Genomic DNA, 25,465 nt, shown 5'->3' with positions numbered 1-25,465 from the left:
CTCTGTTATTTTGAAATATAAAGAATAAGACTGTTTTTGGAAATTATGATCCTCGTACAACTAGAGAATCTAAAAAATTCATACACGTAGTAAATAATCGATTAAAAAATCATGGAATCAGAAGCACAAAAATTTGAAGTACTCTATTTATTGTTAGACAAAAAAATAAATATATATATTAAAGATAATATGTCTTGGTAAATAATTTTCTCTAATTTTTTTCTCTTCTTTAAAATATCTATATAATATTATTTAATTAATATTTAAGACCAATAATTTATTAGACTTTTATTTTATTTGCTTTATTTCATTAATTTTATTTTATATACATATCTCTTTTAATAATTTAACATTTTATTTCAATATATATAATAGTTTTATCAAATTTTGTTATATTCAACATTTTTTCAAGCGATGTAGTTTCGTGACGAACATTCGCGAGTCAAGCCAACCTCGTATGTAAGTTGGACGATAAAGGCAAATATAACGGTGATTTTTTTCATGAGATAATATCGCATGAAACTAAATATATAGTGTAACACAGCATGGTATATCGCACAAGACGCGCGAATAATTAATGCGAATATAGAGAGTGTCAGAGATCGGTCGGAACACGAAACTTTTACTTCCATCGGGTTCACCGACCCTTTCGTGGTACGGCTAATCCCGTCCAAGCTAGGAAAATTCGCGTAGGACGAGTATATACGGCTGAATCGTCGAAATAATGGCGGGGGTGGGCGCATCGAGCGTATGTTAAAACCAGAAATGAGGAAAATGGAGAAAACCGACTTTTAAATCCTTTTGCCTGCAACAATCCATATTTTTTAGTCAGTTTATTTAACTGTATCAAGATCATTACGTGTATGTATGCACGCAACGCAATAATATATAACGGCCAAAAAGAAATTTATTAATCTTCAACAACGAGGTAGATTCTGATCCTGAGACGCAGATATACATATATATATATATATTTTTTTTTTTTATAAATATGCTTTTTAATTTAATAAAATATCTTTCTCATGAGTTTCAGACAGAAGGAGCGGCTCGTTTTACAATTTTTTAAATTCTCGTTTGTACCATAATGAAAGTAAAATTGATAAGTAAATTAAGTTTTCTACTTTTTTTGCGATTATGTTACTCAAAGTTAAGAATTCTGATTAAGAGTTAAACACGCCCAGAATTCATACTTTCACAAAAACCTTATATATTAGAATATATAAAATATAATAATATTTGTAGAATCTCTATTTAATTTTCTGAAAATAAAAATCTCTCTCTTGCTATCTTTTCTGTAACTATATAAGCTATATTATTTATAAGTAATCATAGTAATTTTATCTTTCTTTCTTTCGTGTGTATTTAGGATATCCATGTCAATGTACTGTTAGTATATTTATGCGTAACTATGCGTACAATATAATTGATAGTATTTTTTACTTGTTAAGATGTAAAGTTAAAAATCTTACATCAAATATTTTTTTGGCTCCGCCGTCGATCCAAACACATGAAAAGACTGAGCTGTCTAACCGAATTTACCAAGGTTGCGCTGTCTAATCGAATTTACCAAGGCTGCGGTGGGTATAGAACACTGTGAACAGTATTGCGAATTTGTGCAGGTCACGTTACTAGCTAGGTCACGACCTACTTCCGTCTCGGCAAGACTTGCGCCAGTATTTCCCCATTTTGAGAATTTGCCCTGGTCCGCTCAAGGATGCCTAATCTCTCGACCCGGAAAGAATCTCCCCCGCGAATTCGAAGAGATTCACGGTTCTGTCAACGGCGAATGATTTTTGCAACATTCTTCAACGAAACGAAATGTATTGTACATACATATATGATATTTTATTTTTCTAAAAAAAAATTATTTCAATTTTTCATAAAGTCAGTTTTATTACGAAATTTCCAAATATAGCCTGGAATTTATCGCGTTGCTGTTTTATGTCGGATTTTTCGACGCGTAAACTTAAAGTCAACTTTTTCTTAACAAAAATATCAAACAATTAATAATATGAAGATTATAATGATTAAACGATTGAAAATAAAGGTTCTTTGCAAATTGATTTTTTTACGCCCAAACAAGCGTTATTTTGAGAGACTTTAAACTTAATTTTATTCAAAATATTAAGATTTATTGTTAGTTATCGAAATATTGAATATCATAAAGTTATTGGAGAAAATAACATCTTTATAAATAAATGATTGTCGCAGAACAATTATCTTCAAAATTTATCCAAAGATCCATAAATAGAAAGACATGCTAACAATACGTCTGCGACAAAAAAGAACAATAAATTTAAAAATCTGCAGACATTATGTATTAAAAATAAGAGATAAGTAATTATACATCTCTTTCTCGTTCATAGAATTAATATTTTTCACATTAAAATCTGATTTTGTTTAGCGAATTATACTAATAAACGAAAATATAACGGGAACGCAGACATAATATAAATTCCCAATATTTTTCGCAAGATTACTAGCGATATTTCTAATCTAGCCTCCGAGGAACTCTGTTGGCTTTGATTCTCGCATTAACTCGTCTTTATCCAGCGTGAAGGAAAGGAATTCGAGAAAGCGCGACGAAGAAGTTGAGCGCTCTGACGAAACTTTCGTATGTGGCAAGAGCTTTATATATGATGTCGATATAATTTCCTAAAAAAACTCTCAAATAATTCAAAGATACAAGAAAATATTTCTATTTATTGATTACACAACGCGTATCTCTCCAAAAAATTAAAAATACGGAACACATACGTTGTACATGTGAATTTTTAAGTATGTTTTATAACAAAATTACAATATTCCTTTTTATCACGTTCCATTAATTTTTTTAAATATGTTTCTGCTAACCAAATTTTTATATTTTTATTTTAATAAATATAAATATATATATTATATATTTATTCTAAAAAATAAATAAAATGTATAACACACACATTGGTAAAGTAGAAATATTTAATATAGCTTTCAGGAATATCTAAAATATAACGCACTGTGTGCTAATAAAAAATTACGAAAGCACATTGCGTATTGCATATATATGTACATATGTTCGAGATTTTTATATCCGCAAAAAATCCGGATGCATGCACGCACGCACCGTTAATTGGAAACGCAAGGGGCATGCGAGATTTGCACGGTTTGAAAAATAAATACACTTCAAAAAACGCGGCAAGAAATGCTAAATGCTCGCCGGTTTCTAGCGGCGATCTTAACGGAAATAAACACGCAATACATACATAATTAAAAGAGTTTCGTGTAGAAGTCCGTTTCGCACGTTGCATTTACTTTATTTAATAAATAAAAATAATTATACGAGAGATATGCGAATAAATAGGTAGATGATATTTTTATGATGCTTATATAAATAGATATAAAATGCAGTAAAAATATATAAATAAATACATACTTTGTAATCATCTAACATGAGATATTAAAGAGAGCATTAAGTATCACATTTTTTTAACGGACGAATCTTTTTTTCCAATTAAGTTATTTGTTGTATTTTATCATTCAATTTTCTTATTTAAATACATATATTCATATGTTGCGTTATCTGCAGAGAAACATCGTATGTTAACTTTTTGCACAATTTTCTCAAATTATTTAATCTCTCATGTGTGATACACGCGTTATATAATAATTATTTGGAGTTGGAATTAAGTTTCAATTAAACGTCAAACGTTGGTGCATATATCGATTGAATTTGCAGTAGACCAATTAATTATCAAGTCTGGAATAACGAAATAACTTTATTTTAGGCGAGATTCAAAAGCTAACGCCGATATGAAAGCAATTATCAAGTTCGTATTGTGAATCGATTGCTGTACGTTACTATGGTATAAATCCGACATAAAACGGACAATTTAAGATCTTTCGTCTCTCATCACAGAGAAAAGAAATCTTGTTATCAAACGCGATTTATAAATCATGCTTCAAATATAGAAAGTTATCTTTTAATAAAACGTCGAATTAATGATATAATGTATAAATTTATGTAGTAATAATATATGTGAATTAATGAAAATATTTCAGCACAAATTTTTATCGATTTACAACCGTTTCTATAAGTAATTTGATAACGATTTGCATTATTCTCTGAATTAAAAACTTAATTTGCAAATAGAATTTTTTTTTTTAAGTGGCAAACAAATCTTTATTACATCGCTCTTAATAAGATCACGCTTGGTTTATTCGCCAGCGGCGAACAATATTTACGAGGCGTAATAAGTCACGCGCGAAGGAGTATGTTTACGCGGTACAGCTGTTTGCAAATGCATATGCGTGAGCAGCGAAGCGCGTATTGCGGAGACAAAGAACCGCGTTCTTTGACAGCGCGCTCGTCAACTTGATGCACCGCGATTCTAATTATCTAAGTCTGTCACGGCCACAAACACAACTGGTGCAACGAGCACAATGGGCTCAATATCCGGTCGAAGAAATCGCGATGCGCGACCGGCGGTCGTACCGAGGACGCACAAACCGCCAATACATCCCCGATAAGTCTCGAGAATTAATTGCGAGAGTCTTATAACTTAATCTCCGAAATTTTAGAATCTCACGTAGAAAGGTCAGTTATGTAAACTATAAAAAGATAACCGGAAATATATATCTAAACAATCGTATTGTTGGATACAATTCATAGTGATGCATAGAGATGCATTCTCTTTAAAATGTCGCAAGAGTACCTATTAACCAATTTCTATTACTAAAAGTTTTAATAAATTCTAAAATTCAATATTTCCTGATTGACCGAGAGGAGAATATATTTTTAAAAGTTACATCTACGCCCTCCATTCTTTAGAAAAAGACGAAGAAACAAAATAGAAATGCAATCGATCTATTATTAAATAAGCTTTTATAAATGAAATCAGTATTTCTTTTTGCTTAAAAAAAAAAAATAATAATAATAAAATTATTTTTATATACTATACATGTTTTCACAACCTATCTTTGCATTAAATTAATTTTTAAAAAATTCTTGATTCTTTTAGAAAATTAAAAACATTCATTTGCAAATTTAAATATAAATCTTTTTTTTTTATTCTATTTTCAAATTTTATACTATTAAATCCATATCGTACCCATATCTTTGAAAATCATATAACCTTAGACAAATAAAATACAGTTTATTGAAGATATATTAACTTTTATTATACATATCGATAAGTGGAGTCAGCATTCTCTGTTGGAGAAAAATAATTCTCTTTACGCAGAGCTAATAACAGCGTCGATACTTTTATTAGCTATTAATTAATTCTTAAGAAATCGAATGCCAGAAAACCTATGGGTGTAATCTCACTTTCGTGAACCCTTGTCGAGCTATTCTTAAAATACAACATTTCGATTATTGAACTGCGAACCCTTTACAATAAAATCACCCCATATCTCCTCGGCACAAGAAAGAATTATATTTAAAATAAAAAGAATTTTTTCGACTAAATATGTATTGATTTATAAATTCGCAAAATATATGCATTTCGATTATTAAGCTACAATCCCTTCATAAAAAAATCATCCCGCATCTCGCCGACAAAAGAGAGAACTATATTTAAAAGGAAAGAAATTATTTTACGATCAAATATTGTTTATCGATTTATATGAGCTTGAAAAATACGTGTTTTCATTATTAATCTACAATCTCTTCATAAAAAAATCATCCCACATCTCGCCGGCACAAGAGAAAACTATATTTAAAGTAAAGGAAATTAATTATTTCGCGACTAAATATTGATTCATAAGCTCGCAAAATACGTGCATTTACATATTGTTGAATTGCAAGAGTTTGCATAAAAGTTTATTCTTCGAATTTTGTATTTTACATTCGCAGCACTATGCATTTTTACTTTTTCCAACGTTTCTCCCTTGAGTTATATCAATTGAAGGGTTGTTTGGGGATTAAGGGAATGAGCTCAAAAATCGAAATTATATCAGTTTGAAAGCTCATAAATAGATCTTAAATTTTCCGCAAAGATTGATTCAATATTTTTATTTTTACATCGTGGGATGGAAGGGGGGGGGGGGGAGGTTGGGATCAATATCAACTTAACTTCCCCACAAAAATTAAATTCCTGCACAGTATGATAAACTCAAAATTTTAAATTTGCGGGATATGAAAGCTTATAAATATAATTATGCGCTATTTATTTTTTATTTTTGCAAGATGAGGCCAGCTCGACGGGGTTCTTTCGTAAGACGCAACGCACATTATTCACGCGATAGAATAAAGTGAAGAAAGAAAAAGAAAATGTGAATTCTCTCTTTCTGTCTTACATGTATAACTATTTAATATTATTCTCGCGATTTTCGAACGCAAAGCGTTCAGGTCGACCGCGTCGATAAAAATCTAAATGAATGCTAATGCACGTGAATAGATTTCGATACAACTGAACTTTTGAACGTGCATTATTTTTTGTACGTCGAAGTAACACAATCTACAGTACATTAAAGAGAAACAGATTTACGTATTTATTTCTATCACAAATTGGATATGTCAAACGCAGCTAATGTTAATGAAATTACTCGCGTTTTTTGCTTTTGAATTAAATAGTTTCGACTAGCTACTTTGAATATCTTGCCTTTTTTAGTAATATATTTTAATAATTTATTTAAGAGAGTAAGAGAAAGAGAGAAAAAAATTCAAAGTTTTTAAATTAAAAGCAGAGAGAGAGAGAGAGAGAGAGAGAGAGAGAGAGAGAGAGAGAGAGAGAAATATAAAAATCATATCCATGTCAACGTAATGTTAGAAATGGTATCACCCACAAGCCGTGTCGAAGCATCGATGAACAATCAATTCGAGCCTCAATCATGTCAATTTCAAGAACCATAAGATAATTTAATGAAAAATGATTACAGGGATAGCTATATGATATATTGTACAATAGGCTTGTTCTGCTAACTATCTTTGCTACACTTTCCTGCATTTTTCATTCACCCTCAAGGCAGCGATTTTATATTTAGCGATTATCTTCCGATACTACAATATTTTATTGATATTTTTATATGTACTCCAATCACATGGAATTGGTTCAGAACGAATCAAAAACTTGGAATCGACTCGACTTGCGTTTTATGAGGTGCATTTCTAGCGACGTTGCTTTTATGACAAATGGAAAGAACAAATAATTTTTTTGCATCGTATATTACACCTATTACGTTATTGTAGATAAATTTGAATGACATTATGTATTATTCCGCACGCAATATTGAAAATCACCCGAGTTACGAATCGCGTGAGCTATTCGAGGAACATGGTATCACCCATGGGTCGTGCCGGAAAATGAGCGAGGATCGACTCGCCGTAAGGATATTTATTCGTCATCCTCGTGATATCGAAGATATAAATTGTAGGGATAAAAGTAATTAGAACATCGTCAAATATATCGAATATAAATAAATAAATTAATTAATTAAAAAAAAATATATATATATATAGTAATAGCATTTATATATTTCGTTTGATTTTGACATATATGCTATATTTGCGATAATCTAATTAATCGTACCATCGTTAAAGATATTAACATTCATTAATGATAAGGCTGTCATGGTACGTTTCGAATGAACGGGAAGACAGTCTGGACATTGTGTGTAACAAGACACAAAGAAATCTCGATCCTAGTCTAAGTTTGATCATCGTAAATAACAATATCGTTGTATTTATATCCTCCTCGTCTTAGATCGATGCAACAATCGGGTCGGTCAGTCAGCGCGAGAATGCTCGCGCTCGCATGTAAACAAACGGAGCTGTCAGTCGGATCGATGTAAACGCCGGAGTAACAGCTGTGCCGCGCGTCGAGAGTTGTAGGCCGCGAAACGAACAAAGAACGACGAGAGAGAGAGAGAGAGAGAGAGAGAGAGAGAGAGAGAGAGAGAGAGAGAAAGAGAGAGAAAAGCAAGAGAGAAACTGATGTAGAGAAAGATAAAAAGAGAAAGAGCGTGAAAGTGAAACAATCAACTCACCGTAGAAGAAGCGAGAGGGTTTTATTGTTGGCGCACTCGAGGATCTTCTTCTTCTCCCAACCCTCGACCGTTTTTACCCATTCTTCGCCTGGGCTACGCCAATCCTTGGATATGAACGGCATCCCGAGGACGCGTGAGGACTGGCCGGGGTAGCGAGGACAACACCGACGATGAAAGTCGACTCGCGTAACACCGTGGAGCCGTTCAGGGATCCGAGGCGCACCTTGTCGTGTCCGCCAACTGCCTGTCAGTACGCTGCCTTCGACGAACAACTTCGTTCTGTTCCGCTCTCGGTTCTCGGTCTCGCGCTCCGCCAAGCGCGCATGGCTTTGTTTTAGTGACGTCATCGCGCATCAGCTGTGAGGCGACGTCAAGCGGCGCATGCGCGCGCTTGTACGCGTCTTCCGAAATCATTTGAAGCCTGAAGTCAGCTGCTATCAGATCGTATTCTCGTACATATGCATTTCATATATATATATATATATATATATAGATTTGTACTGGTTAAAAAATTCAAGAATGTAATTATAAAAAAGAATAAGACATACTGACCATAACGTTACTTCCTGTATTTTATTGTGTTTATAAGAGTTCATTAAAGGGTTTGGTAGCAAGTCTGTGATAAACAGATACAATACATTTTATTCGAAAATGCTCAGTTTTAAACACTGAAAATGTATACATAACGCCGAGTATATAAGATTTGATCTGTTTAGTTATACTTCTCTCTAATATCTAAATATATTTGCAGAATTTATTTATAAAATGTAAAAAATATAAATATATATGTAGCGGAGTAAAAAATGATGAATGAAAACTAGAATTGACAAAATTTCATATTTTGCAAGCAACTGCCATCTATTATCAATAGAGAGAAGTTACTCTTACTTGACAAATCTTAGACATGCGCAGAGTACCAAAATTAGCAGACGCATTTTACTCTCACAATCAGCCGCGTATATATAGGAAATCGTGGTATAACTAATAAAAGGAAGAAATTTTTCATAAATGTAAACAAACTAATAAAATATTTAGAATATATCTGAATGTGTGTGATTAAAAAGTTATTTTGTATACCAAAGAAAGGCATCTTTATTTGAACATACAAAATCGAATTATATTGGTTGTCCACAATTTCTTTGAGATATATATCTATTTAAATCTAATATGTTTTTAATCTAACAAGAAATGCATATTTAATTAATCTTTATACCAATCTTGTTTATTATCAAACTTATCATTAAAATAAGATTTTTTACTGTAGAGGCCTGCTGCAACAAAAGAGTTACGTTATTCGGTCTACGCAGGGAAAATGCCACTTTTCATTTATTTTGTCAACGCTATTAGGGTTTCAAAACACGTCCGTCCGCCACTGACAGTCGGGACAGATGACGTGGCCATGACAGATCGTCGCGGACACTATGACAAGTGGTCGCGCGCAAACCAATCTCAATCATTCCGCGCCGCAAACACAATAGCTGTGAAAACATCACGCGGCATGCGTTTCAAGTCTCTCTGATTATCGCAGAGACATCGCGTTCGTTCGTTGGCATCGTGTGTGATCATTCGCTTGAATTTACGAAGGTAAGCATCGCGTTATTACTCGTTTGATTCATTGTCAATCCGAGCGATTCCGCATTCGACAAAATCTATTACAATTTCGCAATCGCGCGTAAATATAAATTGGACGTAATAACAGTATTGTAATACATGGCACGTGATACGCACATACACGCGTGCGAGCATACAGCTCCTTTTTACGATATTCTATCTTCATGCTATCCGACAGAATATGGATCCAGGTATTCAGCCAACAAGATTTGTTACGCGTTTCTCGTTTTACGTTTTGACAAGTTAGAGTGACGTAGCGGATAGAACATCTCTCGAAGCTTTATTAGAAAATATAGTATTTATCCTATAGATATGACATCATGCACGAGTTATGTAAATATGCAAGAATGTGTTTTTTATCGTCATTGTCGTTTACATTATCGCGCTTACAATTCACTTTGAATATCGTTTATTCTTTTAGAGCTTTGGTGTTTTAAAGCACGATATTATTATGACAATTAAGAAAATTTGTAATCAACATAAGAGTAAAAATAAAATTTGCATGTATATTATTTTGCTATTATTATTATACGCATGTTAAATATTCTGTCACCACAATAGAAAAGAATGCAATATTTTTATGATATTGAAATGACAAAATAAAAAATTGTTTTTATAACATATAAATAAAAATAATATTTTTTTAATTAAATATGTATAAATATGTTGTGCTATATAGTGTGTTTATGTTTTTAAGAGCATTTCATAAAACACATAAGGAAAGAAAATGGATATATTATATATCTGTCTTATGATAGCTTATACTTAGATATTATTCTCCAAATTTTAAAATTTTTATCTCTGATATTTACCTCAATGTTCTTATTTCATATATAAACTTGCTGATAGAATAAATAATATTATATTTTAACAATTATTTATAATATGATAAAATCTCTGTTTAGTAATTGTGATATTTTATTACTGTGTATGATTTGATTAATTATGATTAAGTCATTAATTAAGTATAATTAATTAATTAAGTATAATTAAGTCATTAAATTTTAGAAAATGTTGGCAAGGAAACTCTTCTAAAAGTGACAAATTGGTTACGTGGAGTTTGGGAAATGAGACGGCGTGCCGATGGATCAGTTCAACAATGGATTGATTCAATACCGTTGCCTACAAAATCGGATATTACAAACGAATGCCAAGAACATAACTTGAATAAACCATTGACACCAACAGAGCCTAAAGACATTCCGTTTCCTAAAGGCTCAAAGCTTCCAAGCATGACTGTATCGGCGCCTATTAATGTTCCTAATACATCAACAATGAATATACCAATACTTCCAAGGTAATTAAACATTCAAAATTGTAATATTACAAAATTGTAATTTTACAAATACATATTAAATGACGAATATCCGTTTGAATTGCAGTTCGTTTCCTCATCATAGACTAGCACGAGACGCGAGCTTTCAATCCGACAGCAGTCACTGTAGTAGTGTCGAAAGTTTATTAGAATTACGAAGAGCGGATCCGACAGCAATTTTGCTCGATCTTGGTTTCGGTGGTTGCTCAAACAGTTCGCGGGAAAATGATCCGATTTCTCGCATTCCTAAAAGGTTCCTTCAGCCGTCATCGTTACAAGGCATTGCTATAGACGAGTTTCTTAAACAACAACAAGAGACTAGTGAATCTTTTGATTCGGTATCTTTAGGATATAGAGGCCTAACGGGTAAGATTGATTTTTCAGTAATAATAGCCAGATTACAACAAAATATAACTTCCCTTTGTAGAAGTAATAAAGATAGAAATAATTCTAAATTCATTAATCTCAACTTGTAAGTATCTCATAATTTTTATATACATATGAACAACAATGTCTTTACGATGTTAATGATCGTTAAAATCATATTTTTGGGCAAAAATAAACCCACAAAAATTTGCCATATAGCATAATAATTTTGTAGGAAGTAATAGCGCATTATGCGCGTCTACACGCGTCCGACAACGCAGAAACTCGGGACCAAATATTTTTGTAAGTCTCGCGTGAAAATTTGTAGATAAAACTGTTTTGATGTATGTACAGTTTAATTGAACTTATTTAGAAAAGTTGTTTTGTTTCTTTGTACTATTATAGTTTTATATTTATATTCAGTAAACATTACAGTTTCTTATTCTTGTTTACATTGCTTTTGTGTTTATATTAGTATAAAGGCCATCAAATGCGCAATGTTTTGCTATTTTAAATAGTTTATGATTTTATTTGGATTTTTTTATATTGTGATAACATTATGCTTTTAGAATTTCTAGATCTCAGTAATAATCATATATGCATAATAATAGACTTTACCAAATTGTAGACAATGAAGCTATGTGTGATCTTTTAAATTAATTTGCATGCTAATATATATAAAAATAAATATGATAATATGTACTAATGCACAATAAGAGCACATATTTAAAATGCAAGCTATTGGCGATAGAGTTTAATGAATGTCTTCTAATGTGTTGTTGTCATTTATATTGTGTGTAAAGTAGTATTGAATTTTTCAATTTGTGTGCAATAATTCGTTTTAAAAATATTCAGTTGTAATACGTAACTAGTAGAGTTTATCTATCTATTATCTGTATTATATATTTTTCACAAATGCCATGTAGTATCATATGTATTTCATCATCTTAAGTTTATATATCTTATAATTTTTAGTTCAATGGCAATTATTGTTATCGATCATAATAAATATACAGCGAAATATATCTTACTATTATCTTTTTACTTTTTTATTTTTGAAAGGATCGCCATATGTAGCTCCATCAGAAATTGTGCAAAAAATTATGGAACGTTTGCGAGAACATGAAAACCATGAGGTGGACACAAATTCATATTATTATGAGCAGTACAGCCCCTTATATCAAAACTCAGGAAGACTTTCTGTGCTATCTCCTGACAACAGGCAATTTTTAGAACAGCCACGTTCCAAGAGTCCTGATATGCGTAATAAACGTATGATTATAGGTAAATGAAAATTCCGGCGCAAATAATTTTGTTCTCTAATATACAATTTATGTTTGTATTATTACTCTTACTTTCTCTTGCAGGACAAAAATCATTTGCTTTTGGATGTGACGGAAATTTAATCGAAATACCTTCCAATGATACAAATCTTGCGTCCAATAATACAATAGATAGTGATAATAGTTTATTGGATGTTAGTGAATCCATAGAATTAAAGCAATCATCTTTAAAAGAAAGTATAATGCTCGAACATCGGTATTTTTCAAAGAATAACAAGAAATTAGCGAAACAATTGTCATTTGATGATACTGTCGATTTTTCCGAAACTGACCAATTATTAAAAGACAATCAGGAGATGGCGAATAGCTTAAATTTTGCTCAATTTGAAACAAATTCCAAGAAACATGGAAAACATGAACTTCTTGATGTTCGAAGGGCTAGCGAAGGGTCGTGCGATATTAAATCTTTAAGGAATAAAGTATTTATCGGGAAACGAAGATTTAGTGATGGCGCAATGCGCACTATTGAAAGTCAAAGTACGGAATGCATGTTAATGCAGAAGAGAAGAAGTTTTAAAAGACAGTCTAGAGTATGTGATACAACTGCAACTGATTATTGTGAATCTATTAGGTCTAACATATCAAATGCGATATTTGAATATAACGTAGACAATGTAGAGGAAATATCTAGTGACATAACTAATAGTACACACCAAGTAAATATGCCGAAACCACTTGAGTCAACCGAAGGTGAAAATCTAGAACTAAAAATAGATACAGAATCTTCATTTAGAGAACCTAATTGTATGTCTTCACTATCAAAGATTAGCGGAACTATCGATCAAATGAAAAGTTTTGAAACTACAGAAGAAAACTCAGCATCGGGTGATCATACTTGTACGGAAGATATTCAAGTTCGCTATTGTAAAGGTAAAGTTTGTATAGATTGTAAGCGTGATAAGAACTGTCCAGATTGTTGCTGTCATGTCGACAAACGGAAATATTGGAAGAAGATGAAAAAGATCATGCGAGAAAATAAAAAATTAGAGGATATGCTGGCAAAAAGTAGAAGAGAAGTGGCAGAAATTCGTGATATACTAAGTAGCGTTTTATCAGTCAGAATGGAACCGGGATTTTAAGTAGATTGTTAAAAAATTGTTAAAAACTTGCTATTTTTAACGAAAAAGAAAAATGACTAACTGTATAGTTATATGATCTTGTGATATAGTTGAATATGTGTATCAAGGTAAAGAATTAATACGTCATAAAATTGAACTTTCTATTTAATCACACTTTGTGAATTAATCTATATATTCTTCTATTTTAGAAATCTCAAATATTTTCGAAGCTCGTGTTTTATAATAACAGATATTTCTATAATATATATATATACACATAAGAACAATCACTTTTTTAATATCTATTTTTAGTTAAAGTCAACAAAGAAGAAAACAAATATTACATATTTCATTACCTCTGTGCTAAATATGCCATAAAAATGTTAGCACAAATTCATGTATATATATCTGTATCTTTATTTATAACTCATATTTTTTATACATTGCATTTAATGCAAATTATAAACAAAGATGAAAATATTGTTATTACATACATTCAGATTTTATTTAATATAATAGGCATTGGCATATGATTAAAAAACGTGCAACAGGTTTATTATTATATTTTGTTGAAAAAAAGAATAATATATTAATATGACGTTGGTACGTTGTTATGTAAATGGGATACTTTTTGAAAAAAGAAAACTTAAAGAAGAACGCTAAGTAATATATCCATCAAAAAACGCATTCATAGACCATGCTTAATATACTCATTAAGTTTGAAGTATCGAGTTTAGCATTTATCACTTTATAATTATGTTTGTTGATTAAATACTTGTATGTAACTTGTAATTAGAAAAATATAGTAATGCGTCAGTTTTGCCTCTCTTGTTCACGTTTGATAATGTCTCTATATAGTTTATTTAGTATATTTTAATGAAGATAACTATATGTGAAAGTGTACGATATAGGTATGATTGGAGTAATAATGAAAGTTTGATACTTTCGCCACTTTTTTAATGATTACATTCACAATAAGTTTTAATTGCAACAAATGCTGGTCATCCTGTACTTTGCAAAAAGAATTTTAGATCTAGTCTTTTACAATTACTATCAACACACAGTGATAACATATCTAACTATTAATTATAAATTCTTTATCTCTCCTTCTCTTATACAATAAAGAAATATATCAAGATAAAGAATTTTTAAAAACAATTCACGATTGTTTGGATATAAGTTATTGAGAATTAATTTATGCTGCCATATTATAATTGATAGTACTTCTTGAATATTGATATGTTTACACAAACCGTACATTATAGTTATAGATAATGTACAATGTACATTTATTTAATTTTAATCTAACATGGATAACAATCAATAATTGATATACTAGAAGAAATCTCTAACTTATACAGAAATAAGCGAATATATATATATATATATATATATTCAAAATGATTCAAAATAATTTAAAATATACTAATGATTAACATTTTAATGAAAAGCAAGTGCTCCAATTATTGAACATTTATGTAATTTGAGAATAAAATCAAACAATGTGTTGTGTTTATTCTGTTACAATGAATCATTATACAATTATTTGATATATCTAACAGAACTTATTATCTATAAAAATATATTTGGACAGGAGCAGAAAAGATAGATATATTAAATTAATATATATGTATATTATGAAATGTATAAGTCTGTCCATTTTTTACTTAATGTTTAAAATTTTAATGTTAGAAATTTATCTGATATTTTATTAATGCAACTTTACTCAATACTTTTTAGGTCATAATATAGTCACTTAATAAAGAAAACTGCATTTTATTTTGTTACACAATAAAACTATAATTAGCATAGAGATATAAGAAAGAGACTATTCAATCGAAATGATTCGGTACAAATCAAAAGCTTTGAAACGCTATCAACTCTTATTTATATAACAAACTTTATATAATGAACTGTACCTACATTTTCTGATTTCTCTTGAATAATATATTTCAAGTGTGATAAAGTCCAAATAAAATATGTACTATCTATACAAGATACATGAAAAGTAGAATTATACAAACAAAATATAGGAGGATTGTAGAAATAAAGTACGATGTACAATTGTGGGAGCACTCAATAAATATTTACCACATAATACCATAATTTCATTTTTTTTTTTTTTTTTGTTAACCATACTTCATATCTATCAGATTTATCAATTAAACACGCTGTTTATAACACTTCATAGAAATAAATCGTCTATACTATAAAATATTAAAGATCCATTTTAAGTGTGTTCTTATGTAAATTTAATCGCAAAAATATGGCGATACAAATCGATATGTAAAATAACTCAATTTTATAGACATGAGATTGAATTATTTAAAATAATAGAGACAAAATATGATTGATCAATAACACAAGTTTTTTTTGTATAACTGATCTTTCATATAAAGTTCAGAAAAAGATATAAATGCAGCTTGCTTAATTATTGAAAGTGTTTCCTAGTTTTTGTTATATCTTATGATTAAGTGATACACGCAAAAACTGGCCAGCGTCGCCCGTAGCAGTTAAGAGAACCATAATAAATATTGTCTGTAAAGTCCCTTATTTTTTATATTACATAAATATTAGCATTATTTCTAATCTTTGATTCAAAGAGAGATAGTATAATAATCGTATGTATATAATAACATATTTTGCTTTATATTCATTCGACTTGTCTTAATATTTATTTTTTGGCATTTTTTTGTAATGTTGCTGAAATAATTTTTATTTTTTTGCTGTAACAAGGGACTTGAAAATGACGGTTCCATTTGTCTCTGTCTAAGGGCGCGCTTGAAATGGCCACATATGTAGGTCACAAAGTGATCGCTGCATCTGTAAAATAGTTTAAATTATGAGTAGACTAATTGTGACATTATAAAAAAAATTAACATCAACATGCATCCATTACACTAGATAACATTTAATTTCTGTCGAAGACATAAAACATTTGTAAATCATCAGATGTTGCATTTACTAAACTCTGTAAATATGATGCATGCTTGCGAATAATTCTATTGGTAGTTGAAGCTCACACACATATTCTGTCAGAGGTATCAATTATAGCTAAAGTTACCCCCAATAATAAACTCAGAACCATGGTCCATCCAATCTTATATTTTAAATATGAACCTGCTACAATACCATGTCACATACCATAAATTTCATCCATGTGTACATGTAAACTGTAAATATGTTTGGTGGATTAGTGTACATGTTGAGATGTGGATGTTTTTTTTTTTGTTCCTTAATATATGTTTCCTTAGAATGTATATAAACAAATAAGAGCAAACACTCGATCTAATTTAGTCTTCTTTTTCATCCCTAAAATTTACAAAAAACAGATTTATTAATATTAGTTTTATTGACTATTGTAACATTATAGATCAATTTTGAATAAAATAACATACTTTACAACTTCTTGTTGTTGCGTTGGATCAAAATGAAGTTCAACAATTGTCTCTTGTCTACTTTGCACTTTAAATGACACCTGGACTGCTAAGTAATTGTCCTTATTACTAAGTTGCCATCCAGAATACTGAAATAAAATACAAAATCTCTAAAAGTTGTTTATATTTCTAAACATAATTTGCAAAAAGCCATTCCAATTTTTTTTACCTAATATCAATTTATACGATCAAGTTATGATTCAATTCAACAAATAATAAAAAATGTTATTTTTAATTCTAAAAAATGATGTACATACTGTCGTTGTGCTTTTGTACAGTACTTTTCCATCTTCCTCAAAAGGTAAAAACTTTTGGAGTAGTGCCTTTCCATCTATCCTCCATAATGTAGGATAAGGGCTTGATTCTACATCAGATTTACCCTTACTAGATGTTTTATTTTTATTAGATACAAGGTCAGCTTTTGCAAGAACAAACGAACCAGACTGTAAAAAAAGAAGGAGAGAAACATCAGTCACAGTAACACTTTAAAAGAGTTTACAATTGATTTGATTATATTCTAATAACTTACTGTGTAATCTTTTGGAGTTTCTCCTGATTCATTGAAACTGTTGTCGTCAGAATCGTCATCGTCCTCGTCCTCCTTATCATCATCCTCTTTCTTAGAACGCCTTTTCTTTTTTGGTTTTTTCCCTGTATCAGAATCAGATTCCTCATCTTCATCCTCATCTTCTTCTTCATCTTCATCCTCTTCTTCTTCATCTTCCTCTTCAGAATGCTGCCGCTTTTTTGCTGTTTCCCTCTGTGGCCTTATTTTAGTACCACTCTGCGAAAAATTACACAAATATTAGATTAAAATATAACTTGTCAATTATATATGTGATATATATTTATCATTAATAATTTTTCTTTAAAAAGTTGACCTCTATAAATATATTTAATAATCAATAAAAATATTTAAAAAATAATATTCTTATGACAATTTTTTTCTACGATGCATATTAAAATTTTAAGTGCATTAATATAAAATTCCATATATATGTATATATAATCATAAAAAAGGCGCGTATTGAAATATTCGGCGTGTGACGTCAGTTTGCCACCGACGGTTTGAAATGTGCCGCCGATCGTGGCGCCTCTTATCATCAGCGGTCGACCGGCCGGCAAGGATGGCCGCCGCGATGCGGACAGAGCGAAGGTACGAGAAACGGAAAGAGAAACGGTCGTAGCTCGAGAGATACGCTCTAACAGCGCGATGTCGTCGCCATGCGGGAAACTGTTCGGCGCAGGCAATTTGACTCGATGCGGGGAAACGCCGGAAACGAGGAGGCGCGCGCGAGGAACGACTTACCTCGAACACGTCTCACGGCGATGGCGGTATGAAAGGAAGGGAGAAAGGGGGAAGTCGCCGCCCGCCTCGTTTACGATATACTAATCGCAGGACGCGAATGTCTCGCACTCCTTATGACATGATGACTGTACGAATGAAACGCGAATTAATTAATATACTTAATGGATCTGGGTAGTGCAATCGCGATAAAATTTTTTTCCCGCACCGCGTTCGATTCACTCGACAGAGATATGTCCGCCGGAATGTCGGTGACGTGCGAGTCGGCCGCGATTCTTTGACAGACGCTTTATCGCACGCGAAAGAATCATAATTCTTTTATGATCGTCATTCGAATGAAACCGTAATGAAAACTCGATACGGGATCAAGAAACGATGCGTGTTTCGCGCGCGGCGTGGATCTTACCTCCGCTCCGGGCTCGGGGGCCCATTCCTCTTCGGAGGCGCCCTCGACCTCCGGATCGTCCGGATCGTCCACCTCGTAATCGTCCTCGTCCGAGACGTCCTTGATCTTCTTCATGGTGCCTTTGCGCGAAATGTTTGTCGATATTGCGATATACTGGCCGTAGAAGCACGCCGCACACACTTGCGAGAATTTGCGAGAGAACGACGTGCACGAGATCGCAAACAATATGGCGGTCGGTAAGAGAGGAGGGGAGGAACGCTCTTTATTATCGCGAACTCGCGGACGGCGTGGCGCCGCGGCTGCGGAAACGGTCTCCCGATGGCGCCACTGTCGCGCACAACGCGTTCTCATCCCTAGCAAAGCGCGGGAAGACGGAACGAAGCTACTACGAAGGAAGCAACTTCACGATTTTTCCATTTCTACGCGATAACATTTCAAGGAACTTACGTCTCGAAACATATGAATATTTTAATAGTATTGAAATATTAAAATCGAGCAGAGAAGAATGCTCTGTCACAGCAATAATCACGTAAGTTCGTGGCATTAATCATATCTTAACATTCGGATGCTTTTCTTGAATACCGGCGTTTCTAAGATGTCGCGATATATCAATGCAGATATTTGAATGTAAGTTAATATCGTTAATATCGATATGTGTTTGGGAATCAAATTGTAACGAGATAATTAGATATAAGATACGCTAATATAGAGATATTCTTCGTCTAAAATATGCATAAAATTTTAACATATATAGGTTTTCGAGTATATTTGACGAAACGAAAAATTATATAGATGCTACTCTTTGTAGAACTCTTTAAAGAATTATTACGGTAAATTAATTTATGTGCAGAAAATTTTTAATAAGCCATCGAATATTATTAATGAAATGTGATTTGTTGCATTCATATGCTTGTGTATCTTGTTATCTAAAGATTATATTTAAAAAATAATAACGTATAAATAAGCATAAAATATGTACGTAATAATTAACATTGTCAAATTGCGGGTTGTGTGAAGGGATCGACATAACCAATATCCTCTCGACGCGAATATATACTTTGATTGTTAATAATTTTTTGGATTCGTACCGTTTTCCAGGTCGGGTCGATATGGGGGTTGACGCATGCGCCGACGCCCGATGCATCAAGACGCTGTTCCTTCAGTACTTTTGATAGTGGCGATATCAGCAAAAACCCTGGTACGAGGGTAAGGAACGAACGGGCAACGTGATTGTGTGGAAAAATGTTCGAGCTTTATGGTGTCGGTAAGGATGGCATGGTTTATCGGTCTCCACCACCAAGAAGAAAAGAAGTCGACATCCTGGAAGTAGGTAGAACACGACGAACGTTATTAAAAATCCCTCGTTAATTATATTGGTCTCAAATTTACGGGATACAAACACACACATGTATTCACGTATGTATATCATCTTTATAATTTTATTGCTTTTAGAGCGCAATTTTTTCTAAAAAAAAAAGGGAAAACATGAATTCTCCTGTAATATTTCAAAGAAAAATATTACTTACTTTATTTATTGTGAAATGAACTTAAGAATAATAAATAACAAAAGATGTTTTATAAAGAAATATGTTTTCATCAAGATATATTTATCAAGAATCTGTCGAATTATTTTTAAATTTTATTATTTTATTAAATTTTTAAAGCTTTCAGTCTAAGAATAAAGAAAGTTTATAATTACATAAGAGATGAGTTAAAAAAAAAAAAAGATTAATATGAAAAAGAAAAAAAGATTATACAATATATGATATTTATAAGAATTGAAAATATTTCACAGAAATATGATATTTCCGTATAAAATTAGTCGAGAGAATAATGTGTGAGGATAATTCACATAAAGTTCACAAAGTAGTGATTTCGCATCAATATTATTTTTATAACTATCTGTAAAAAATCAGAGATGTTCTATGCAAAATAGTTTTTCTATATCCATTTCTTTTTTTTTCAAGGCAAACGCGTTTTACCTTGGTATGTATATCTTTCATAACTTATTATTGGCGTAATATGCGACATTCGTGCGACGCGGATAAATAGTTGTGCAACATTTGCAATCTTAGAATTTACAGGCACGACGTTGAAACTACTTTGTAGCTTTGTAAATCAACGTTCTTTTGCAGACTTGCTTGCAACTCTCCTCGCCAGAACTTATGAGAAAATTGCCCAACGGCGATGCACTTCACCACATCAAGGACACGGGTGTTTCGACTTCCTTCAACAAAGCTAAAGAACCGCTAAGAGAGAGCAGTGAGTAAATAAAATAACTGTGTTGTACACAAAAATCAAAATATCCAAAAAATTTTATTCACGCTATAAAGTTTTAATTTTATCTTTTCTCCTAAATTACTAATTTATTTTAATTGTAGAATGTAGAGAAAAAAAACGTATATAGTATACCGTATATAACACGTATATCATATATAATATCATATAAAATGTATCTTTTTTATATCGGAATCTAACAAACATGTATCTCGAATAATTAACTATTTTTTTCTAAAAAAGCGTAAGACTGATGACTTAAATATTATTTAAACCAAATTCTAGAGTTAGATATTTAAATATAGGTTTTAGATTTACGTAATATATAGCGCGTATGTTTGTGCTAGCGATTACAATTACTGATATTAGCATAAGTAATGTTCAAAAATGTATAAAAAGTATTTAATTAAATTAATATAGATTTAATTCCAGCTATATCGATCGCCGATGTGCTTTCTCGCGATTATTCTATGATCTCGCGACGTTTCCGATAGTCAAATGCGTGACAATTTCTTTATTTTCTCCAATTTCGCACGTCAACGAGTTTGCTTATATAAAATACTCCACGAGCGAAGAAGAGAAGTCATCGAATGATGAGAAATGACGAGTGTGGCGAGACGTGACGAGCAATTTGGTATGATTTCTATTTACGGCTCGGCGATCTTCTCGATTACATTACGTAGTCGATGTCGATTGCAGAGACGGCAGATCAAAGTTTCGGTTACGGCGATTTCACGTACGGATAGATATAATCTACGCTCGGCTGATCTTCCCGATTGAAGATGTTTCCTCTTTGATTGTCTCATTGATATTCTCTAGATTGATTGCTTATTGATTTCATGCAGTTATCGATAAGCATTCACATGTGTAGGGATTACAGATGCTAATAGATTTAAGAATAATACAACACCGCAAAAATATAAAAGTTCCAAAAATTACAAATTAGAACATTTTTTTTGATATTTTTTATATTTTGCATCTGGAAGTGTTTTAAACATGTATTTTATAATTAATATTTTTACATATATTTATATCAAAAAGAAATCTAGGAATTATAACAAATATCTATTAAATTTTATCGAAAAAATAGATTTCACATTGTTTCTAATACCTGACAATATTGTAGGACGAAGTGTTGTAAGAAGATGGGTGGTAATGACTGGATTCTTCTTCCTCGGATGTGCCTTAGTGGCTGGAGTAGGTCTGCCTCTCGCCTTGGAACTTCGAAGCTCTCACTTGTTGGAAGCCAGACTGCAGGTAGTCCGAAGAATGCTGTCAGAGATCCCTCTGATAGATGGGTAACAGTTGTCTTATATCTTGTATATAAATTAGTGGCAAAGAATAGATTCTCTCTATACATTTTATGTGTGTGGATATATAAAATAGATTTGTAAAAGTTCTATGAATTTTTTTTAAAACTCTAGAACAGATTCTTTTTGATTTGTTATTAGTATTAAAATTTGCGTAATAAAATCATAATATAGATCTCTACATCTATTATTTCGAATCTGGCAGGCATAACGACTTTGCCTGGAATTTACGAAAGCACAGCGGCAGTACGAAGCTAGATAACTTCCCTTTCGACGAAGATCTGTCGCGCAATGCCAGCTGGGGTCCGCAATGGCAAACAGATCTGATCCGTCTGGAACAGGGGATCGTTGGCGCGCAATTCTGGTCGGCCTATGTACCATGCGAGGCGCAATTTCTTGACGCCGTGCAACTCACCCTCGAGCAGATCGACATCGTGCGCAGACTCACGTTGCGCTATCCAAAGCGGATCAAGCTGGTGACAACGAGCGGCGAATTGGAGAAGGCGCATCGAGACGGAGTGATCGCCAGCCTAGTAGGGATAGAGGGTGGTCACAGTATCGGCACTTCCATGGCGGTACTGAGGAGCTTCCATCGACTGGGCGCGCGCTACATGACCCTGACCCACAAGTGCAACACGCCATGGTAAGTTCGGCCGCGAATGTAAAAACAACGAGAAGGAATGAACCTTGGTAGAACAAATTGGCATCTTCTACAAGCTAATATATGCTTCTCCATCGCAGAGTTTTATCGCGGTCTTTCGACTTATTTGATATACATATCCTTGAGAGTTTATGTAAGTATGTCTTATTTAGCTATTAAACCAGTACAAGGTAAGTAAAAAAATGATACGGACTAAAATAGAAAGAAAATGTATAACGTAGCTTGAATACGTTATCTATTTAAGCCGTTCGTATAGATTGAATATGTTTAAGATTCTAATGATATCACTAATTATCTAATTTGTCGTTCTTTTGATATATTTAACCCTTTAAATATTTATTTTAAGAATTATATCGCGTTATATACCGTAGTTTATTTGTAAAAATATAACATAAATAGAATTAAGAATTTCTCAAATGATATTTTTCGTTACTCGAATAATATGTTATGTAACTTTTGACAAAGAAATGTTTTTCTATCCAACAAGAGCTCTAATTTGATTCTTATTTTGTAAAAAAATATAAGTAAGTAATCATTTCTACATAGGAACTTTCTCTCTCATTACAGATATTTTTTTTGAGCTCAAGAATCTTAATTGCATCTATATTTTATATTAATTTTTAATTTGGCAATCGAATATCAGAGAACCGATTTCGATTTCCAGGGCAGACTCATGTTCCGTTGACGATCCGAACTCGGACGCACCCTCTGATTTCCACAGCGACGGCCTCTCGGCGTTCGGTAAAGCGGTTGTTCGAGAATTGAATCGACTCGGTATGCTCGTGGATCTCTCGCACGTCTCGTTGAGAACAATGAGAGACGCTCTCGCGGTGACAAAAGCGCCGGTCATATTCTCGCATAGTGCCGCCAAAGCACTTTGCAATTCCTCGAGCAATGTCCCGGACGATGTACTACGGAATTTGGTAAGGAAGAAAAACAAGAATCTGGAAAAATATTGATGTTCATCGTTGAACGTGCTAGATCTATGTAAATACCACGGGGAAAGATACAAAATTAAATCGGTCTATTTAATTTTAAGCGACCGAGAGTTGATTTTTCTGATTTATTTTGATTTTGTCTAGAAAGATCAATTTTCTTTTTAGTTATATACGCTTATCCACTTAAAAATTAATTTTTAATTATTTTGCAGACACAAAAGATTATATTTAACATGAGAAAATTATGCAACGCGCGAAATGATATAATATTTTTTTGAATAATAATCACGCGGCTTTCATCTCTATTACTGTTCTAGTCTCTCAATGGTGGTCTGGTTATGGTCAGTTTCGACAGCGCGCATTTGAGCTGCGGCGATAAAGCTTCTATGTATGATATCATAGGTGTGTAAGTAGAGCGCGGAGTGAGAAACATCAAAAAGATGAAAATATCAAAATCGTAGTTAAACATCAAAAATTTAAAGAGATAAGAGACCGAGACACAACGACGCGCTTGCGTGTCTTTTTTTACAGCTCACATCAATCATATAAGACGAACAGCTGGCGTGAATCATGTGGGTCTCGGTGCCGGTTACGATGGGATATTGAGGTAGTTAAAAACGCGCCAATATTATTGTATCTTTATCATTCATATAATGTAATTCGATGAGAGATAGTCATTTTCAAAAAAAATTATGTAAGACTATCTCTTTAATAGTTTTCCGAGTAATAATTATGATAATATTTGTTTAAAAATATTGTTTTGACCTATTTTTTTATTACGATTAATTAATTGAAGTATTTGAACTCTGAGTAAATTTGAAATCTCAAAATATTTTCCCCATAATTACTAAAATTAGCTAATGATTATGTAATTTAGTTTTAATTATATTTTATTAGAAATGTGAGCATAGGCAAAATATTATATTTCTTCTATTCCTTCGCTGTAGAAATAATTTCACGATTATTTAATTCTTTATCTGTGCCATTTGCGTCTATTAAACTGACATTTATTTCATATTTATCTATACAATCAGAAAACAATAATTTTGATATCTTTTGATGTTACATATAGAAATCTATATTTCATAGATCAAAAATATTATAAAGAATTATATCTTTTATTACATTATATATATGACATACAACGATGAAAGTACAGACTTCAAATGGATCTAAATGGTGAAGATGATTAAAGCAAATATTCGCACTTATTCAGACCACCGACGGAATTGCCGGACGTTTCCGGTTATCCCTTGCTGCTGGCCGAGCTGACTAGAGATCGTAGATGGTCCGCGACCGATATAAAGAAACTAGTGGGTGGAAATTTGTTACGCATCCTTAAGGAAGTGGAGAATCATGCAGCGACTCTCTCGCACCAGTTTCCGGCAGAGGAGTGGATTCCTCAGGAACTCATCGATGAGAGCGCGTATTGCAGATATCACGACGCGTAAAAGATGTCTTTCGCTCGCGTC

General features: G+C 32.3%; 4 protein-coding genes across 5 annotated transcripts in view; 2 read left to right on the top strand and 2 right to left on the bottom strand.

The window, feature by feature from the left end:
* Positions 1 to 8,276, bottom strand: part of LOC138932075 (F-box only protein 32) — a 15,961-nt gene extending 7,685 nt beyond the window's left edge. The window contains exon 1 of the mRNA XM_070293620.1: positions 7,966 to 8,276. Within this exon, the coding sequence (XP_070149721.1) occupies positions 7,966 to 8,087 (122 nt within the window). The 5' untranslated portion in view covers positions 8,088 to 8,276. The remainder of the gene's footprint in view (positions 1 to 7,965) is intronic.
* Olf186-m (Ki-ras-induced actin-interacting protein-IP3R-interacting domain olf186-M) lies at positions 7,755 to 16,982 on the top strand. 2 transcript variants are annotated; one of them, XM_070293613.1, is made up of 7 exons: positions 7,755 to 8,417; positions 9,230 to 9,549; positions 9,755 to 9,767; positions 10,585 to 10,873; positions 10,959 to 11,257; positions 12,320 to 12,541; positions 12,625 to 16,982. In XM_070293613.1, the coding sequence occupies exons 3-7, from the start codon at positions 9,758 to 9,760 to the stop codon at positions 13,677 to 13,679; spliced, it is 1,875 nt and encodes a 624-aa protein (XP_070149714.1). In that variant the 5' UTR covers positions 7,755 to 8,417; positions 9,230 to 9,549; positions 9,755 to 9,757; the 3' UTR covers positions 13,680 to 16,982. The 2 variants fall into 2 exon arrangements, with proteins under 2 accessions (XP_070149714.1, XP_070149715.1); XM_070293614.1 differs by lacking the exon at positions 9,755 to 9,767 and having other exon boundaries at positions 7,756 to 8,417.
* LOC138932076 (nucleolin) lies at positions 15,305 to 19,059 on the bottom strand. Its single transcript, XM_070293621.1, has 5 exons — positions 18,808 to 19,059; positions 17,625 to 17,879; positions 17,353 to 17,538; positions 17,057 to 17,184; positions 15,305 to 16,970 (listed from the first exon to the last, which is right to left on the bottom strand). Exons 1-5 carry the CDS (start codon positions 18,919 to 18,921, stop codon positions 16,952 to 16,954), a joined length of 702 nt encoding a protein of 233 aa, XP_070149722.1. The 5' UTR covers positions 18,922 to 19,059; the 3' UTR covers positions 15,305 to 16,951.
* Positions 18,811 to 25,458, top strand: LOC138932072 (dipeptidase 1). The gene is made up of 9 exons (XM_070293616.1): positions 18,811 to 19,336; positions 19,906 to 20,133; positions 20,943 to 21,069; positions 22,211 to 22,382; positions 22,600 to 23,037; positions 23,720 to 23,978; positions 24,311 to 24,395; positions 24,525 to 24,600; positions 25,210 to 25,458. The coding sequence occupies exons 2-9, from the start codon at positions 20,050 to 20,052 to the stop codon at positions 25,442 to 25,444; spliced, it is 1,476 nt and encodes a 491-aa protein (XP_070149717.1). The 5' UTR covers positions 18,811 to 19,336; positions 19,906 to 20,049; the 3' UTR covers positions 25,445 to 25,458.
* The last annotated feature ends 7 nt before the right edge of the window (positions 25,459 to 25,465 follow it).

Source organism: Polyergus mexicanus, unplaced genomic scaffold, assembly GCF_030449975.1.
Source record: "Polyergus mexicanus isolate NDT 795.1 unplaced genomic scaffold, iyPolMexi1.0 SCAF_3, whole genome shotgun sequence".
Lineage (NCBI taxonomy): Eukaryota > Metazoa > Arthropoda > Insecta > Hymenoptera > Formicidae > Polyergus > Polyergus mexicanus.
The sequence above is the reverse complement of the archived record's forward strand: the minus strand, read 5'-3'. Positions and strand labels throughout refer to the sequence as shown.

Coding starts and splice junctions, on each gene's coding strand:
- Olf186-m (XM_070293613.1), top strand. Junction 11,258..12,319: donor AGGATATAGAGGCCTAACGG/GTAAGATTGATT, acceptor TATTTTTGAAAG/GATCGCCATATGTAGCTCCA. Junction 12,542..12,624: donor TAATAAACGTATGATTATAG/GTAAATGAAAAT, acceptor TTTCTCTTGCAG/GACAAAAATCATTTGCTTTT.
- LOC138932076 (XM_070293621.1), bottom strand. CDS start 18,921: ATGAAGAAGATCAAGGACGTCTCGGACGAGGACGATTACGAGGTGGAC. Junction 17,539..17,624: donor AAACTCCAAAAGATTACACA/GTAAGTTATTAG, acceptor CTTTTTTTACAG/TCTGGTTCGTTTGTTCTTGC. Junction 17,185..17,352: donor TGTACAAAAGCACAACGACA/GTATGTACATCA, acceptor ATTTTATTTCAG/TATTCTGGATGGCAACTTAG.
- LOC138932072 (XM_070293616.1), top strand. CDS start 20,050: ATGTTCGAGCTTTATGGTGTCGGTAAGGATGGCATGGTTTATCGGTCT. Junction 20,134..20,942: donor AAGAAGTCGACATCCTGGAA/GTAGGTAGAACA, acceptor GTTCTTTTGCAG/ACTTGCTTGCAACTCTCCTC. Junction 23,979..24,310: donor ACGATGTACTACGGAATTTG/GTAAGGAAGAAA, acceptor TTACTGTTCTAG/TCTCTCAATGGTGGTCTGGT.